At 41.1% G+C, this 18,881-nt stretch overlaps 2 protein-coding genes across 4 annotated transcripts; one reads left to right on the forward strand and one right to left on the reverse strand.

Moving 5' to 3' along the window:
• The first annotated feature begins 834 nt into the window (after positions 1-834).
• On the forward strand, positions 835-4,743 carry insl5 (insulin like 5). Its single transcript, XM_004914318.4, has 2 exons — positions 835-1,718; positions 4,181-4,743. Exons 1-2 carry the CDS (start codon positions 1,541-1,543, stop codon positions 4,414-4,416), a joined length of 414 nt encoding a protein of 137 aa, XP_004914375.2. The 5' UTR covers positions 835-1,540; the 3' UTR covers positions 4,417-4,743.
• A 2,396-nt stretch (positions 4,744-7,139) lies between these two features.
• Positions 7,140-14,542, reverse strand: tctex1d1 (Tctex1 domain containing 1). Of its 3 annotated transcripts, XR_004222380.1 has the most exons (6): positions 14,438-14,542; positions 12,259-12,373; positions 11,032-11,123; positions 9,859-9,983; positions 7,731-8,800; positions 7,140-7,385 (listed from the first exon to the last, which is right to left on the reverse strand). XR_004222380.1 is itself a non-coding variant. In XM_004913927.4 (5 exons), the coding sequence occupies exons 2-5, from the start codon at positions 12,369-12,371 to the stop codon at positions 8,597-8,599; spliced, it is 534 nt and encodes a 177-aa protein (XP_004913984.1). In that variant the 5' UTR covers positions 12,372-12,373; positions 13,900-14,059; the 3' UTR covers positions 8,054-8,596. The 3 variants fall into 3 exon arrangements, 2 of the variants coding, with proteins under 2 accessions (XP_004913984.1, XP_004913985.1); XM_004913927.4 differs by lacking the exons at positions 7,140-7,385; positions 14,438-14,542 and adding an exon at positions 13,900-14,059 and having other exon boundaries at positions 8,054-8,800; XM_004913928.3 differs by lacking the exons at positions 7,140-7,385; positions 14,438-14,542 and adding an exon at positions 13,748-13,893 and having other exon boundaries at positions 8,054-8,800.
• Positions 14,543-18,881: the final 4,339 nt, after the last annotated feature.

Below are 18,881 nucleotides of genomic sequence, written 5' to 3' on the forward strand. Positions count from 1 at the left end.
TGGAGTACAAGTGAGCAGATTGTAATTAGGGAGGGGAGTTAGGGCTCTGGCACACGGGGAGATTAGCCGCTCGCGACAAATCTCCTGTGTCTCAAGCGACTAATCTCCCCGGATTGCCATCCCACCGGCTTTTCACCATAGTGAGTTCCATTCAAATGAGATCTGTGCACTTCTGTGTAGTTGTGCTCAGTGCTGATCAGACCCTCCAGCCTTCTCTTCCGAATTAAGTGCTGCTGTGACAGTATGAACCCTGGAGCTCCCGACCAGGCGCCCTGGTCTCCCTCAGCGCCCTGTGTCAATAAAAGCAGCACGCTTACAGCTAAGGAATTGGGTCAGGACAGGCACACTATGAAAATATTTGGCACAACTGTGTACGATTAACAACTTTGTACACTGTGTCTGGGTAAGTGAAACTGCCCTGTAATGCTAAGGATGAGTTACATTTGGCAGAAGTAACCTGCTTTTCTTATAAATTTGTTAGATACAGTATATACTCATGTTCAGCTCTGTGTCTTGCATGTTGCTCCATACAGCTGCTTATACATTGGAGCAATAACAATAGGGAGCAATTAGGGCAATTTCTCTAAGCTTCCTCAGAACTGGTACAACAAGGGGAAATTATAAGGTACAACAGGCATAACCCCTTTTTTTGAGCAGGGCAGTTCCAGTTGCTGCTGCTGCCTGAGGCTTGTGCTTACCTCTTTCATGTCAGAGTGGGTCTAGGAATAGATATATTTTAATATACTAAATTTTTACTTTCTAAAAATATATACAACCCTTTCTTGACACTATCTAATGTATCTGCCAGTACAGCCACTTCTGGGAGAGAATGTCATAACCTGTAACAAACTCTTTCAAATATTCCCTTCAGGTCTTTGGGAAGGTCCTAATGGTGAATAAAGCATCAGGGAGTTTATTGTATGGTCCCCTTATATATTTTTACCTAGTTATTATATAAAGAGGGTGACATGGTGGTATGTGCTGGCTGAGGCCTCTTCAAGCTCTCTTGCTCGGCATCAATTTGGATGGCATCTGTCCCCCAGTTATGTGGCAGTAATAGGTCATTTCTACAGAAAACCGTTTCCTAAGAAATGTGTGGAGTTTTATATACAGTAATGGTGAAATAAGTCACAATAACACTGGGGTTTTCCACATTAGAAGCATACAGTGCTACTAAAAGAATATACACTGGATATGCTCATAGGCTCTACAGGAAAAAAATAAACCTTTTTTATTGTTTGCACATTGTTGAGATGATGGTATCTTAAAATCTCTCCCAGCTGTTAAAATCTGTTAAGAGCTGTTTAATGACTCTATGGCCTTAACTAGCAAGGAAATTCTAAATTACACGCAACGTGAGGAATGTATAAATATGCATCATTGAACATAATGGACAATATTGAACACATCAGTCTCTAACCAATCACAGTACAGGTGTTTCTGTATAAATTGGCCACAGGTTGTTTCCTTTCCCCATCTCGCAGCTTGTCAGTGGTCCAGACAAACCCGCCCTGCTGTGTAGCCACTGTTTCTGACCAATATGAAGGTTTCACCTTTGTGCCTGGTGCTGCTCACTGTGCTAATAGTGGCTGCAGAAGTAAGGAGCGACAATCAGTTTGTCAAGCTCTGCGGCAGAGAATTCATTAGGGCAGTTATCTACACATGCGGAGGCTCCAGATGGAGAAGACTTCTGCCTGAGTTACCCCAAGACACTGCTGGTAAGTTTGGTTTTCTTGCTTGTTTCAGTCTAACACAGTTTCCCTTCTGTGTGATAACTGAGACTGAAGGAACTGCAGGGTATAATTTGTTCCCCTAGTAGGTTCTGCTTCAGCCTTGATGCTTTATCTAATTTGCACATATACATGAAATGCAATTTGTAAGATTTAACGTGTGACACATTAAAGTTACCAAACAGGCCTTGTGCCAATTTAGTCAGGGAATTAGTATACGAGTATATGAGATATAGTTGTAATGAAAGTAAGAAGAAAAGAGAAGCGATTGGTCCAGTATGAGTCCCAGCAAGCCATACAGAAATGCCCCCTGAACTATAACTTCTCCAACTAATATGTGTACATGCAAGGTCCCCAGTGTTAGCCTAGTTAGCACCAGTCATACCATTTCAGGTGGCACATTAGCAAGATATTAAATGCAGTCATGATGGCCACTATAACTGAAGAGGGTGGCACTAAGAGCTAATAACTCCACTGTAATTAACTTATACACACCTTTACACAGGTATGGGATCAGTTACCCGAAAAGCTCTGATCTTCCACAGACTCCACTTTATTCAAATAATTCAAATTTCTATTCAAAATAATTCAAAATTATTTCCTTTTTCCCTGTATAATAAAACAGTACCTTGTACTTGATCCACACTAAGATATAATGAATCCTCATTGGTAGCAAAACAATCCTATTGGGTTTAATTAATGTTTGAATGATTTCTTAGTAGATTTAAAGTATAGAGATCCAAATTACATAAATACCTCTTACCCAGAAAACCCCAGGTTCCGAGCATTTTGGATAACAGGAACCATACCTGTACTGGGTTACATCTGTATTGAATTCTATATAGTAAAAGCTTTTACACACAGAAAATACCTATTTGAGTATATAAACGTATACGATCCGTTATCCAGAAACCTGTTATCTAAAAAGCTCTGAGTTACGGGAAAGCCATCTTCTATAGATCCCATTTTAAACAAATAATTCAAGTTTTAACAAATGTTTTCCTTTTCTCCTGTACTAATAAAACAGAACCTTGTACTTGATCCCAACTGAGCTGCATAAATCCATATTAATGTCAGTGACTTAGTCACTGAGTAACTAAGAGGTTAGAGAGCTGAAAGCAGGAAGTAGTGTTCTGGCATCTGCTCACTCTAGCCTCTAGCCTATAGATTACATTTTTGCCTAACTAACTATTTTAGAATTATTTTTTATTTTGTGCAGTCAGTCCATTTAACCCAGTTTCATTTTTACACTGAACAGTTCCTTTAATGTATGGTGATCCAAATCAGGGTCGGACTGGGGGGTGCAGGGCCCACCGGGGCTCCCGCCCCAGGGGACCTGCAGGTGCCCCAGCCAGCCGTGTCCCCTACCCCCCCCAGGGGCCCCTAACCCCCCCACCTGACAACCTCCCCAAGTGCGTATGAATTGAACGCGTCAGGGGAGGAACAGTCAGAAGGGGGAGCGCCAGCAAAGGTCGGCCTGGGCCGCCGGGGCCCACCGGGATTTTTCCCGGTGTCCCGGCGGCCCAGTCCGACCCTGAAATACGGAAAGATCCTTTCTGTAAGCATTCTGGATAACAGGTCCCATACCTGTATTTTAGAGAGAGTGCATGTAGAACAGTACAAAATGTAAAATAAACAGACTTTATAAAATCATGAATCTCTTATTTAAGCTGCTTCTGCCACGTAAGGAGGATAACCGTTTTGCTGCAGTCACAAGGGTCAGAGCTGATATAATGGGGTACAATAAACTCAATAAGCAAAATATATCTCCTGTTTTACTTCAGCTACCCCCATATTTTTGTCATTGTTTTTAAATCTGCCCCAGTATGATGAACACAGATAACCCCAGATTGTGTTGGCTTTAATGTAAGCACATTTGGAGCCCAATGTGCACCAGAGCTGTCAACTCATGGGGAATTTACAAAAGAACATTATGTCCTCTACTGTGAATCTGGCAAAAATATCTGCAACTTCTGCAGTGGAGGTTATTCTCACACAATACAGAGTAGGAGCTATTGTACTACATGCACTGTACAATGTGCCATTTAAAGCAGTTCCCGATGTATACATTTACTGGGTTCCCCTTTAACTGTGGGGAAAATAGTACAGCTTTTATTATCTCCTATACCATGTAGGACGTATTGTTTACAGGCACGATGTGTAAAGGCAGGTGGGAACATACTATGGAGGACTAGAGATACAGTGAGCTATAGTAGACCTTTACATGATGTACAGTCGGGTACATGTGGCACAACTATCTGAATAAAGACATTACAACAACAACAACAAACATTTGTAAAGCGCTTTTCTCCCGTAGGACCCAAAGCGCATATTTGCGCTTTGGGTCCTACGGGAACACATTGTTACACAGGTCACTATCTGACAAAAACATCCACTATGAAAACAGCATTGGATATCATGTTAATTCACATTATTTTATCTTTCTGCAGACATGGACAGTTACTTGTCTTGGCATAATGGTGAGATGGAACTAACACCTTTGGAGTACCGTCTACAAAAAGCCAGCTCCCAAGAAGATGAGGTTTTTCAGAAGACAGAATCACTGGGAGAACTGTGGGATACAGAGAGAAAATCTGTTCAAGAGAGAAGGGACTTGAACGAGCTGTTAACAACAGCCTGCTGTAAAAATGGCTGCAAGAAAAAAGACTTAAGCTCTTTATGCTAAATAGGCTTTAACCAATCACAGTCCTAGTTCCAATCATATGGTCTGTGTTTCCTCTCATGTAGCATGGCAGCTTCTATTTCCAGGAAAGCTGAAGTAAGACTCTCTTGCTAACGTCAACCTCCCAGCATACTCCTCCAGAAAAAGTTGGGACCATTGTACCCCTACCCTCCCTTACCAAAATGTTTCATGCACATTTGCAGAAAGATTTGCCTTTTATTGTTAGCATAAAGTCTAGTAAAATACTAAATAGTAAAAGTGAAAGTTTGCATTTTATTTCCAAATCAGTTTAAACCTGTATATGTTATAATAAAAAGTATTAGTAGTGAATTCCATTGTGCTACTTTTGTTGTAAAGTAGGACCTGTCAACATTATATATGATTATCTCCTTCTGTAACTCCAGGCAGGGGGGCGGAGTGTTACATCACTGGGCGGGGCTTTGATTCCACACAGATAGTAATACCACATATGTGAGAATATATATAAATAGCAATTGTAAATGATTCACACTTACTGGGCTTTTCCATAATCAAAAGCTCTTCAACATAAAATGCTTTTGGATATAAAAAAATCCAGTGAGAGTGAATCATTTGCAAATGCTATGCTTCTTACATGGATTTGGCATCTTCGCAAATACTTAAGGGGGTGATTTATCAACGATCAATATTTTTTGAGTTTTTTTGGGCTTAAAAAACTTGAATTTGAGTTGAAAATTCGAATGTAAAAATTTGCCATGTAAAAGATTGCGAGTTCTATAGAAGTTAATGGGAGTTGTCATAGGCAAAGTCAAGGTATATTTTCAATTCCAATTTTTTTTATTCAAAAAGTAAGCAACCATATCATTTGCAAGTTTATTCAATTTAGCCCATAAGTGTTGCAAGTGGAGATATATAAATTTATGTATGTGTGTGTGGGTGGGTATGTCTGTTTTACAAATAGTTTGTATTATATTTTCTTACAGGGGTTACTACATTTAAAGATTTAACTGTGGGTTGTTCAACTTTATTTGCAGCTGAAACCAGTGGCATAACTTCAATACAGCAGACCCTGTGGCTGCAGGGGGGCCTGGACTGCACACATTCCACCACCCCCTGTCCCTGGTAGGCTGTCTGTCGACTACAGAAAACTTTGTTGCAGTTCTGAAGGGGACTCTACAATAAAGCAGACTCGCTTTATTGTAGTCCCCTTCAGAACTGCAACAAAGTTTGCTATAGTCGACAGACTACCTACCAGGGACAGGAGGGTGGCAGGGGATGCTGAATGTGTGCAGCTAAGCAAGGTCACCTGAAGAGGTGGGGTTTGGTTGGCCATAGTTATGCTACTGTCTGCACACAACACATTGAATCTGTGAGTCACAGACAGGTTTCCTCTTATCTGACAGCAATTATCTATCATCATCATTATCTATAAACAGGAACAGTAACACCAAAAAATGAAAGAGCTTTAAAGGAACAGTAACACCAAAATTTATTATTTCAAATATCCCTTCTAGACACTTTATTTAACACACATACCATATGGAAACTGCAATATTATAACTGGGCATTGAATAAATAACATTACCAGTGATTCATAGGACACAGTGAAAACGGCGATACGGCGACTGCTTGGCATCCGCTTTAAACCGGAAGTTCATTTCCCCGCATCGCTTCGCTTTCAGAATCTGCCTTGCCAGTGATTAATGGCTTTATTTTCTTGCCCGATCAGGGAGAGGGAAGGGTGACGGAGGTCTTCTTATCTCATGCTGTGTTTCGTAGCCTGTGTGATCGGAGCGCTCTGGCTGAGCTTGCACAGGGAGGGGAGGGAGGGGAAGGAGGGGGGAGCTGCCCGGAAATACGTTAGAGTTGGAAGAGACCTGCTGCCTGAGCCTGGTAATGCTATTTATTTTAAATCTGTTTATAATTTTGCCATTTCTATAATATAGATATGCTTATTAAAATCTATAGAAGTGATATTTATAATGTAATTTTTTTGTGTTACTGTGCCTTTAAAGTAATAAAAATATAATGCACTGTTGCCCTGCACTGGTAAAACTGGTGTGTTTGCTACAGTAACACTACTATAATTTATATAATAAGCTGCTGTGTAGCCACGGGGGCAGCCATTCAAGCTGGAAAAAAGGAGAAAAGGCACAGGTTACATAGCAGATAACAGATAAGTTCTGTAGAATACAATAGTGTTTTATCTGTTATCTGCTATGTGGCTGTTCTCCTTTGAATGACTGCCTCCATGGCTACATAGCAGCTTATTTATATAAATAATAGTAGACTTTCAGAAGTAAACACACAACCAGTGCAGGGCAGCAGCACATTATATTTTAGTTACTTTTATACACTTTCATTTTTTGGTGTTACTGTTCCTTTAAACATAAGACAACTATTTGTGAAAAATAATTATTCAGCATCCTCTACATTTCAGTGTATTCTATATAATAGCAGCAGTTCCACTTTAATTGACAAATAAATACAGCTTAATAAAACATTTTGGAGCAGATTTATGAAAAAAGGTTAGCTTAATACATAAAAACAATGTTCTACTCATTCCCATGGGATATTAAGAAGTGTTTTTATCTTTGGGTAACTTTCACCCACTTCTAAAAATTCCATAGGAATGAATAGAACATGTGGAGGGGAGTTATGTATTCAGCTCTAAACTCACATTTTGATTTAGAATTTTAACTTTACCTTTTATTATGATATATAAAATGATAATCTGAGACAACTGGTCACATTTTTCCTTTTTATTTGTTATACTCTGCATTATGTCTTTCCCTACCTTGGAATTTACAATGGAGCAATGCCCAACAATTACAAATGAGATTCACTGTGAGCCAAGTCTGTTATTATTTAATGTAGCAACATTTGCACTAATGGTCTAGTAATCCACAGCACTTTGATGTCTGCTTTAAAACACGTTACCAGTTAATGCTACATACTGAATGGTTGCTATGGTGTACTAGACGGTGCAAACTCTTAAGGTGGCCATACACGCACCGATATTATCGTACGAAACCTCGTTTCGTACGATAATCGGTGCGTGTATGGCATGTCAGCGAGCCGACCGATATCGCAGGAAGCTGCTGAAATCGGTTGGCTCGCCGATCGGCCAAGTTAGAAAATTTTGATCGGGCGCCATAGAAGGCGCCTGACCAAAATTCTCCCTTCAGAGCTGAATCGGCAGAAGGAGGTAGAAATCCTATTGTTTCTACCTCCTTACCTGCCGATTCAGCCCTGAATGGTGTGTGGCGGATCTGACGATGTTTCGTGCGACCGACGGTCGTACGAAACATCGTGAGATCGCCACGTGTATGGCCAGCTTTAGACTTTATTGCATTACCTCTTCCAGTTATAATATTTTTTCAATTATTTTATCTAAACACTCTACAATTAGTCTTACTGGCTCTGGGACCCTAACAGATAGGTAACTGTTTGAATTTTAAAATGAAAATCTGCAGAACAGAAAATAAATACCAGCTGTACATTATATTAGAATACCAGTGTCTACAGCATCATAGAAAAAGTACATATAAATAACATTTCAGTAAGTACATTGGGCACATTGCTGGTTAGGGGTGATGCAGAAATGCACAAAAAAGAACACTGTCAAAGGTTAAGCTCAAATGGGTAGTTCACCTTTACATTAACTTTTAGTATGTTTTAGAATCACCTACTCTTAACAACTTTTTAATTAGCCTTCTGCCTCCAGTGATCCTGGTAATCAAAATATATTGCTTTGTGAGGCTACAACTGTATTATTATTGTTACTATTTATTACTCATCATTCTATTCAGGTACTCTTATATTCATCTTCCAGTCTGTCATTCAGATAGTTGCTGAAATTCCTAACTGTAGATCTTCTGAACCAAAAACTATACAATTTAACAACCACAAAAAAATGAAGATGAAATGCAAATTGTCTTGGAACGTCATAGTCTACATTATATTAAAAGTGAACTACCCTTTAACAAGCAGATCAGCGGATGCTCATGTTCTAGTCTTAATGCAAAATATCCAGCAGAACTGTAAAACCCTGTAAGCCAGGGACTCAGTCATCTGCCATGTAGTATCTGGGAAGTTGCTGGCCACAGCTGCCGGGGGAAGGAATATAGTTTGGTTCAGTGTTCCTGCAAGTTGCTATACTTAAGATTTGTTAAAAGTATTGGATATAATTAATTTGCGTGTGTTATTCATAGTACACCCCATAGACATTTGCAAGTGCAAACAGAGAGCTATTCTTGAACGAGTAGGAGGAAAAAGTGTCATTTGCTGGGTCCCAGATGCATCTGCTTCCAACACGCATGCTTTGGTCATTCAGTTGGCCAATGTAAATCAGCACAATAATCTTATACCTGGGGATCATCAGATCTTTTACTCGTGCTTTAATAACCTGCAAAGAACACATGTAAAATTGTAACATGAAGTTTCACTTATGTCTGCATGGTACTGGCATTGCCTCTAACAACACAAATAACAATATATTCAAATATATATATGGGTATTGTTATCTGGAGATTTTGAAAAATGGCAAAGCTAAAACCTATAACATGCTTTCTACACAAGCACTTCATTTCTAACTTGCTTTTCCCTGTATAAATATAACAGTATTTTATGTTACGGAAGCTAGAATAAATCCATACTTTTTCCATCCACTTCTTTTTTTTAGTAATGTTTAAATGATTTTTAGAATCCTTAATGGAAAACTATACCCCCAAACAATGTAGGTCTGTATAAAAATATACTGCATAAACAAGCTCATAAATAAAACCCTGCTTCATCTAAATAAACCATTTTCATAAGAATATACTTTTTTAGTAGTATGTGCTATTGGGTGATCCTAAATAGAAAACTGCCATTTTAAGAATTAAGGGCCACCTCCTGGGATCAAAGGATTCACAGAGCACACAAACAAAGCATAGTTCTACTTTATTTTTAACACATCTAAATATGTTGTATGGGCCACTAACTGTTTGTCAGTAGCCAAACACCCTATCCTTCCAGATAGGCACTTTATGCAGACTTTGTACCTAGTATGACATTAAATGGGAATTTAATAACTTTGTTGATATACAGGGGCTAATCTGTCTTAATAACCCTGTCTTCTCATTTCACTTGACTAGAGCATTGCAAGAAAACCTGCATATTTTAACACTTTATTTTAATTTCGGGCACACTGTATTACTGCCTAATTCTCTGGATTTGACCCTTTCCTGTCTGACCCTGTCTAATGCCATATACTGCTAACACGCTCTGATGACTTGTGAGTTTTGTTACCCTGATTTAAACCTATATAAAAACATTTCTAAACGCAAGGCAGAAAGATGACTTTACAGCCCTAAATAAAAATTCTAGAACAAAGAAAATACAAACTACTAACCCATCTAATTTAAATAAGAGCATCTTGTAGACACTGAACCAAAAATGTATTTTATTAAAATGCAGTTTTACCTCAGAGATGGTCTTTGTCATTTGTCTGCACAGCTCTGCTTCATATTTCTCTTCCTGAAGATAACTTGTAAGGACATCCTTTAAAATATTATTTACGGATGCTACTGGAAAACGTTTTGTAGGCCCTGTAGTGTATAGGAATCATTACCACATTAGCAAAGCAGTAGTTGCATATGTATATTTTTTTAAATTTCAAGATAATACACAACTTTTACAAAGGCACTTGAAATAGACAAGGAAATATTTTTTATCTTAAAATTGAAAGTTTTCACCATGGTTTTACTGGCCATTTCACATCTTGTATGTCACCTATTGAGTAACATTATTTCACACAAATAAGTATACTGAGGCCCAGGACAGATGGGGTCCACAGGCCTCCAGCTGCACATGCCAGTAATGCTTATTTGTTTATATCTTACTGATATCTGATTGAGCAAAAGACACCTTCCTAATTGTTACCACGTAATAAGTACATTTTTTTCAAGTTATCAAGCAGCCTTCACAATCCTCTAGTCTGCTTCTCCATTTGAACTCTGAACCATAACAATATTCTACTGCTGCATAACATCCCACACAGGAACCATAAACAAGCACAGCCCTAAAGAAGAACCAGCTCCAGTAAACTTGCTTAATGTAATAGTGGTATGAAATTTACTGGCTGAGAGGCAGATATTAAGGTGGCCACACACGTGGCGATTTCCGATCTTTCGTGCTACCATCGGTCTCGTGAAAGATCGTACAATCAGCCACTAATCGTTCAGGGCTGAAATGGCAGATAAGGAGGTAGAAACAATAGGATTTCTACCTCCTTCTGCCGATTCAGCCTTGAAGGCATATTTTGATCAGAAGCCTTCTATGGCGCCCGATCAAAATCTTTTAACAGCCTCCTGCAATATCAGTCGACTCGCCGACTTGCCAAACACGCACCGGATATCATACGAAACGGGGTCTTGTACGATATTATCGGTGCGTGTATGGCCAGCTTTACTCTGTAAGAAGTTGTTTTACACAAAGGACATTGTAAATGTTTTGTTACCACTGTGGATGAAAAAAGTACTGTGTGTATGAAAGTAGTAATTCTCAAGGATGAGAAAGTGCAGAATTGGATGCTCAAATGTAAGCTATGTCTTTTGCAAAAATATAAAATTTTTCAGCTACAAACAATAATATTACCTGTCTGATAAGTGTTTTCCATCAGGATCGCAGGGCGCTGAATGTCATCATGGTGGCCCGGTTCGTCTATGTAAGATACTGTGCTCACAGAGCTAAAAATAAATGAGAATATGGATTTTTGTTTATTTTGCACTGACCTAATATATTCACATTGCCGTAGCCTCCTTTTCTGGTTTCATTACATATTTTCCAATGAAAGTGATTCATAATATACCAATATTGGCAATTCAGCAGAACATGGACAGATTTAGCTGGTACAGGTATGGGACCTGTTATCCAGAATACTCGGGACCTGGGGTTTTCCAGATAAGGGATCTTCCCCTAATTTGGATCTCCATACCGTAAATATTGAATAAACCCAAAAGGCTTGTTTTGCCTCCAATAAGGATCAATTATATCTTAGCTGGGATCAAATACAAGGTACTGTTTTATTAGTACAGAGGAAAAAGGAAATCATTTTCAAAAATCAAAATTATTTGCTTATAATGAAGTCTATAGCCTTTCCGTAATTCTGAACTTTCAGGATAATGGGTTTACGGATAACGGGTCCCATACCTGTAAGTCACATACAAAAATGATTTCCAAAATGTCTAACATAATTACATAGGTATTATGCAACCTAGAGTTTGATCACAGTTGTAATAAACGGTGTAAATTTGTATTTGACTGTTAAGTAAGTATTGTTAAAAACTGATCTGAGTTACATGAAAGTTTGCAGTATGAATGTAAATATTAACTAGTACACTGTACACATTTAATAAAAGTACAGAATCTATGGTTCCTACATTCTTTACTCTTGTTCAATATACAATTGTATTACCAATCTGAAGTGGATGTACACTATCATACCACATTCTGCCAACTCTCCCCGATACATTTATTCTAGATATCTGTGTCCTATAAGCTGTATTATGCATTGTCAAATGTTAAACCAATAACTGACTCCAATATCTTCAGGCGCTAATTACTAATATAATTAATGTATTTTAATAAACAGTAACACCTGGGGAAAATGGATTCATTAATGTGTTGGTTTTCGCTTTAGCTTTTTAATCCTCTTATGACTAGCTGGGGGAATGAATGAACATTACCACATTTTCCCTGTTTTACCAACATCAGTTTTATCTTTTATATAGTCTTTGTAAAATGCAGTTCAAGTTAAACTTTGCAGGTATTTCTAGGAACACATGCACATATTACTAACATTTCTTAACTTGTAGACCTTACTCTTTGGTTTTGCTGAAGCTGCCTCTTGGTTTCACATCATGGCTACCCAGCGATGATATACTTCCCCTTTTCTTCAGGAGACGAGCTGCCTTGTCTTTAGCTATGTCTGACATCCCTATAGAAAAAAAGAAAATAAAATATTTCAATAAGCTGCTGTTTAGCTATGGGGGGCAGGTAAAATAAAGCTTAATGGCACAGGTTAAATAGCAGATATGCTCTGTATCCCATTGTGTTCTACAAAGCTTACCTGTTAGCAGATAACAGGTATGCTCTGTGTCCCATTGTATTGTACAACGTTTATCTGCTATTTAACCTGTGTTTTTTGTCTTTTTTTTTTTTTTAGTTGGAATGGCTGCCCCCATGGCTACACAGCAACACATTAGTTTTACCAGTGCAGGGCAACAGAGAATTATATTTTAATTGTTTTAAAACACTTTCATTTTCTTGGTGTTACTTTTATTTTATTTTTTTGCTATATTACCCAGGTAAAAGAGAGAATTTGTTGTCTGCAATGTATATCTGTAGTTCTATTGTGTTATCATTGACCATTCCTTCCTTAGCCTTGTTTATGGAACAGAAGATTTCTGCTCCCTTCCGCAGCTCCATTTATCTTCATCTTTCAGCTTCCATCCAAAAGTCAACATGTCAAAAATCTGACCAAACCTTTGTGTTCCTTTAGTGGAACCTTCAAACAGCCCATGTATTGTATCACATTATCAAACAAAGTTACAGCACTTATGGATGCAGACTCTTTGGTCAGATTTATTTCAATAATGTGAGTGATTTTAAGTCAAAGATGACTGTTTTTTTTTTTTAAAGAACTGAAGTACAAGACTATAGGATTATAAACAAAATATTCAGTTTAAAAACTGTGGCTGTCCCAGTCTTGTGTGACATACAGAAGCTTGTTTCTAGGAGACACACAATGCTAATTACAGCCCAACGGGCTCAGGTTATTCCTCTGCAATCCAGGCTCAGGTTATTCCTCTGCTAGAACTCTTAGCGTTCCACTATAGCCAACGGATTCTGGGGAGTATGTGTACTGGGAGTGGTAGTTCCCTGCTATGTATCCCTTAGCTTCCTGTCTTTGATTTGTGCCCCACATCTCTAGCCACAACAGTGTAGTTACATTGAAGAATCCTCATGTTTGGCGAGGTCGCAAAACGGGTGTATTACTCCCTGATATGACCACCTTAACGTGGGCAATATTGGACTTATTTGCTAAGGCCAAATGATTGGATCACAAAGACTCTTTGGGCTGTTGGAGATTTTTAAACCTGTCCGACTGATTTTCGGCCAGATATTTGTCAGGTACTGCTGTTGGAGTGCCCCACACATGAGCAGATAAGCTGCCGTAGAAGCTGAATCAGCAGCTATAATCTTCCCATGTATGGCCACCTTAAGTTTGTGGTTTTTTCTATGTAAGGCCCCTTCAAGTTGGTCAATTCCTTTTCAGATTAAATAGTAAACTGTTACCTCCAAACCTTACCCTTCAGGTTAGGCTTCTAGGAGTGTGTAGGAGAGCACACAGGTGCCAATGCCTGTTGCATTGTAAGGCACCATTTAGTGATTCCAGTTGCTTAATTCTGCCCCTGGCCCAGCAGTACTCTTCTCTGAAATACTCTTCTTTGATATACTCACCAGCGTGTACTTATCCTCTGTGCTTGAGCGAGTTTATGGGCGGTATTGCCGATTCCTATACTGCACATGCGCAGGGGATACCTGGGACACTGGAAACATATAGGAGCCAGTACCCTGTCCCGGGTCCTTTCCTTGCCTCTATAGTTATCATCCTCTGCGCATGCCCAGTACAGACATTAGCAGAGTCAGTCAGAAATAAGCGACTATATCAGGGGAAGGGGCAGGTGCCTAACAACTTGGCTCCCCTCTGTAATTTTACCTTTCCTTCTGCTTTCAGCACCCCAACCTACACACTGACCGGACGAGGGGGCAGCCCCACAATTTAGGAACGCCTATGTTGTCAGGAACGAAATTTGAAAGGGCACTGACTAAACGAAAGCTGCCAGGTGCCCTCATTGTTGGCAGAAAACCTTTAACTAAGCAGAACAGCCGGATAACTAAGCCGAACAGTCGGGCGTCCTGCTTGTTTGGTCATCCTCCAGCAAGGTGCGAGTAATACACCAGCCCGGGCTCAAATCCGCATACCGCCATAACTTACCTACAGCTGAGACGACCAACACTTCACAGAGCAGCTATGAGGCCAGCGTTAGGTTGCTAGTAGCAACTGTGTTGCGAGAAGAAGGAGGGGCTATCTTCCACATCAGTTCCTATTGGCTCACCGGAGAAGAAATTGTGCCTGACTTTTGGTATGGCGATTTGATCATCGTTTACTTGTCGTTCGTCAATTATTGTACATGCTCGGCTGGGATAGTGTTAGTAGTTGCGGACGGGACATATGTTACACTACTTTCTTTATGGAGGTAAAATCTGACATATATATTCAATTTCATTTTGACGCAAATAAGGTAGCGCCATTTAAGTGCTACTTACAACCCAGTAACGTTTTATTGTTAAATAGAAGTAAAGTTGTGGCAGATGTAAAATACCCCAAAGTTAATGTGGGGCTACAGGTTGTACTACTGTGTGTCACTCAGTTGTTGCTGGGGCTATTGTTAAATCATGGAGTATATATTATTGTTTACATGATGTTGCCAAATTTATGTTGGGCTCAAAGCACTGCAGAAGCATTGCAAAAAAACTCACCAAAAAATCCGTGTGAGCTGACATGAGAGTGCTTGTATATGTCTTTGTCAAATCAGAATATAATACACGTGTAACCGTCTGCTTAATATGTATTGAAAGTAGTGTGCGAGATGGTGCGCTTCTTAAAGCGTCCTGTTTTGACCTGGTTTCAGAAGGGCTCTCAGGGTCAAAACTGCCTGCTCAGTTTTCCAAATTAGAAAATCCAGACATGACTCCCCTTGATTGACCTGCATTCAGAAAATGACCAATTGCAGTGTCAATCAAGGGGAGTCACACCATGACATCATCATTCCACCCCTGACATCACTGCCCCCCTGCCTGGACTCCAAACAGGTGGATGGTGGCATCCCTAAGGGAAAACAAAATGCTCTGTGAATGTTCTGCTGGTGTCATCACTCAATAGTGGTTGGGCATAACACTGGTTTCCTAGTCCTTCTACATGGCAGTGGGCACGCATGGGTTAACTCCTCATGCCACATAGAAGGACAAAAAATTTAAAAGCTATACAAAAAGGCCCCAACAATCAAAGAATGGCTAACAAAAATAGAAGAAATCAGGAAAATGGAAGAGTTATCTCTACTAATACACAACAATAGTCATACTTACCGTAGAAATTGGTCACCATGGTTAGAATTTCTGAAAAAAATAGACCAATAAGGTATCAAGGAACCACATACCCCCCCCCAACAACATGCACTAAGACACCCTTTCTTACTCTAAAAACCTCTATAACTGCTTAACAAGATCACCTCTGTTAATTTATGTGTTAAGAATTTTTATAAGGCTGTATTACAACAACTGACCAGAAGACAACACCATAGAGTAGCAAGAACCTGCTGTTAGTCTAGGATTAATATGAATATGAATGTTAATGTTCAATGCAACCCCCTCCCCTTCCCCCCTCCCTCTTTCTTTCTGTATCCCCTCCTTAAAGTTGAAATGCAAAAATAAAGAATATATAAAAAGCTATACAAAAAGGTCTCCCCTAAATTACCCTTCATGTGTTCTTTTTCCTGTCCCTTGATGCTGGAATAAACTACTCCCCCCATTGTTTCCAAGTAGGGCTCAGCCTCTCTGCAGCTTGAAGCCTTAGCATAATGTTGTCAATAACAATTAGCAGAGGGGCAATGAACATGGTGCCATGTCTTTGCAGTAAGCCACACTTCTGGTGTGCAGCAAGATGGAGTGGAACTCACACAATGCATTAGGGTTTTTTTGGCATGAGGTTGGTATAGCCTCATTTGTTTTACCCTCCAGCTTTCTCAAGTGGTTACTTATGCTGTTTTTTCTTCAGGCCATGAGTTCTAGGCATACACACTCATGGTCACGCTTACATTCATGCTCTGATTCAGATTCAAGTGGGTGAGATTTTTAAGTAAGTGAGTGCTTCCTTTGTGTCCTGTGAATATTTTTTATTTATTGTTTCAGCACCTTATCTAGGCACAACTAAGATGACAGACACGCACCTAGGTGTTTTCCTGTGACAATCCACCTTTGAAGAGTAAAAAAATTGTCAGGCATGCCTTCAGGAAGCTGCTTGATCCTCTTCTGATGATAAGTGCTGGCTTTTATGCAGTGGATGCACTGCCTTCTTTTCATCTGCTTGCCAAGGTTTTGAGGATGATCAGGGAAGATTTGGCAGAAGAAGATTTAGAATTCATCCATGGTGGCCAAGGAGTCCTCCAAGTTGCCTCAGACAGGGCTGCCATCAGAAATCACTGGGCCCATCACAAGAAAATTTTCTGGGCCCCCCTCCACCCATGTCCTGCCCCCCAATGGCCCCTCCCATCAGTAAAAAGGACACACAGACATTGGTAGCCAGGGCCCCCTAAAACAGTGGTAGCCCGGGGCCCCCTAAAACATTAGTAGCCAGCATCTCCCCAGCATCCTCCAGTTAACCCCCCTCCCTTGTCCTCCAGCTCCTCCCCCTCAGCATCCTCCAGCTCCCCCCCCAGCGTGCTTCCCACTATCCTCCAGCTCCCACCTGCCCAAACATCCTCCGGCTCCCCCCCTGCTCCCACCAGCATCCTCCAGCTCCCCCCCAGTGACTTCCTGCGGTTCCCCCCTCTTGATATGTGCCCCAACATCTGCACAGCTCCCCCAGCATCCTCAAGCCCCCCCACCAGCGACTTCCTTCAGCTCCCTCCCCACCAGCGACTGCCTCCAGCCCCCCCAGCAACTTCCTTGAGCTTCCCCCCCAACAGCGGCTTCCTCCAGCCCCCTCCAGAAACTTCCTCGAGCTCCCCCCCAGCAACTTCCTCGAGCTCCCCCCCAACAGCGGCTTCCTCCAGCCCCCCCAGCTACTTCCTCCAGCTCCCCCCCAACAGCGGCTTCCTCGAGCCCCCCCCAGCAACTTCCTCGAGCCCCCCCCAACAGCTACTTCCTCCAGCTCCCCCCCAACAGCGGCTTCCTCCAGCCCCCCCCAGCAACTTCCTCGAGCCCCCCCCCAACAGCTACTTCCTCCAGCTCCCCCCCCCCAACAGCGGCTTCCTCCAGCCCCCCCCAGCAACTTCCTCGAGCTCCCCCCCAACAGCGACTTCCTCCAGCCCCACCCCCAACACCCAGTGACTCTCTCCAGCTCCCTCCCAGCGGCTTCCTCCAGCTCCCCCACAGCGACTTCGTCCAGCCCCCCCACACCCAGGGACTCCCTCCAGCTCCCATACGGCTTCCTTCAGCTCACCTTCCTCTTCCGCGTCTTCACGATCTGTGCCGGCTCCCTGCTGATCTGCACCTTTCATATGGTTGCGCCCCGTGCGTACGGACGCACGGGGCGCAACCAATCAAATTTCCCACTGGCCACCAATGACAGGGCCGGGAGTTCTTTAAAGGGGGCCCGAGCTAAAAAAAAACTGTATCACGGCCGGGCCCCCTTTAAAGCGAGGATATTGTCTGGGCCCGGCACAACAGTACCCCCTGTGCCCCCCTGATGGCGGCCCTGGCCTCAGACAGGAACCAGTTCTTCATCATCATCCTGAAAATCTCTGTTTTTTTTTTTTTTTTTAAATTGTTTTTATTTATTTTTGGATAAATCAATCGGATTCCACATATGCAGGATATTATCTTTTACAGAAATCAAAACATGTTGTTATACATAGGTGTTTAGTATTTTTGTGGTTTGAGACAATTAGATTGGTAAGCTTGTTGTAGATATACAGATATATGAATGGTAGGTAGTTGGCTGTTTCACGCTTAGGTGAGCCAAGTTACCAAAATAAGATAGGGTGGAGGGTCCGATTGACAGATATAAACAAACAAGTAAAGTCAATGTAAACTATATACATTTCAGTTCACCGGTTCTGGGGGGGAGCTGTTTGGGGTACCTGTTTCCGTTGTGTTTTGGATCCTGGGAGGCAGCGAGGACTCATCTTGGGGTCGTTATGACCTGTAGTAGGGGATTAGTGCCTCTGAGGCTCTCTTGATCATACCATATGGTATTCTTGAATGTATCAACTGTCAGTTGCCTAACGTCAAGGGGGAGGTTCAGGATGTAGGTTGTCCATGTGTCAAAGAAGCTGTGTGTATAGATTGTTTTGTTGGTTGATGCCTCGAGCCAATCCATATGAAAGAGAAAATGTAATTTACTTTTAACGAGGTTTATGGGTGGTGGTGTGACTGATAGCCATTCCTGGAGTATGGCTTTTCTGGTGGCTGCAGCTAGTTTTCCTGCTAGTGCTCTGTCAGGTTTGGTGATCTGTCGCCCTCCTTTTATTTTACTGAAAAGAGCCCATTCAATGTCTGGTATGAATATCTTTTTTGTCAATTCATGCCAGTAATCGTATATTTGTGTCCAAAGGGGTTGGATAATTGGGCAATGCCAAATGCAGTGGGTTAGTGAGCCTTCATCTGTTTTGCATCTCAGGCATTTGGGATTGTCTAGTTGTCCCATTTTGAATCTCCGT

This window comes from Xenopus tropicalis, chromosome 4 (genome assembly GCF_000004195.4).
Source record: "Xenopus tropicalis strain Nigerian chromosome 4, UCB_Xtro_10.0, whole genome shotgun sequence".
NCBI lineage: Eukaryota > Metazoa > Chordata > Amphibia > Anura > Pipidae > Xenopus > Xenopus tropicalis.

Excerpts from the sequence above, each read along its gene's own strand:
- insl5 (XM_004914318.4), top strand. The coding sequence starts at position 1,541 with ATGAAGGTTTCACCTTTGTGCCTGGTGCTGCTCACTGTGCTAATAGTG. Across the intron at positions 1,719-4,180 it reads GTTACCCCAAGACACTGCTG|ACATGGACAGTTACTTGTCT; the intron begins GTAAGTTTGGTT and ends ATCTTTCTGCAG.
- tctex1d1 (XM_004913927.4), bottom strand. The coding sequence starts at position 12,371 with ATGTCAGACATAGCTAAAGACAAGGCAGCTCGTCTCCTGAAGAAAAGG. Across the intron at positions 11,124-12,258 it reads AGCTTCAGCAAAACCAAAGA|CTCTGTGAGCACAGTATCTT; the intron begins GTAAGGTCTACA and ends ATTTATTTTTAG. Across the intron at positions 9,984-11,031 it reads GGAAAACACTTATCAGACAG|GGCCTACAAAACGTTTTCCA; the intron begins GTAATATTATTG and ends TATACACTACAG.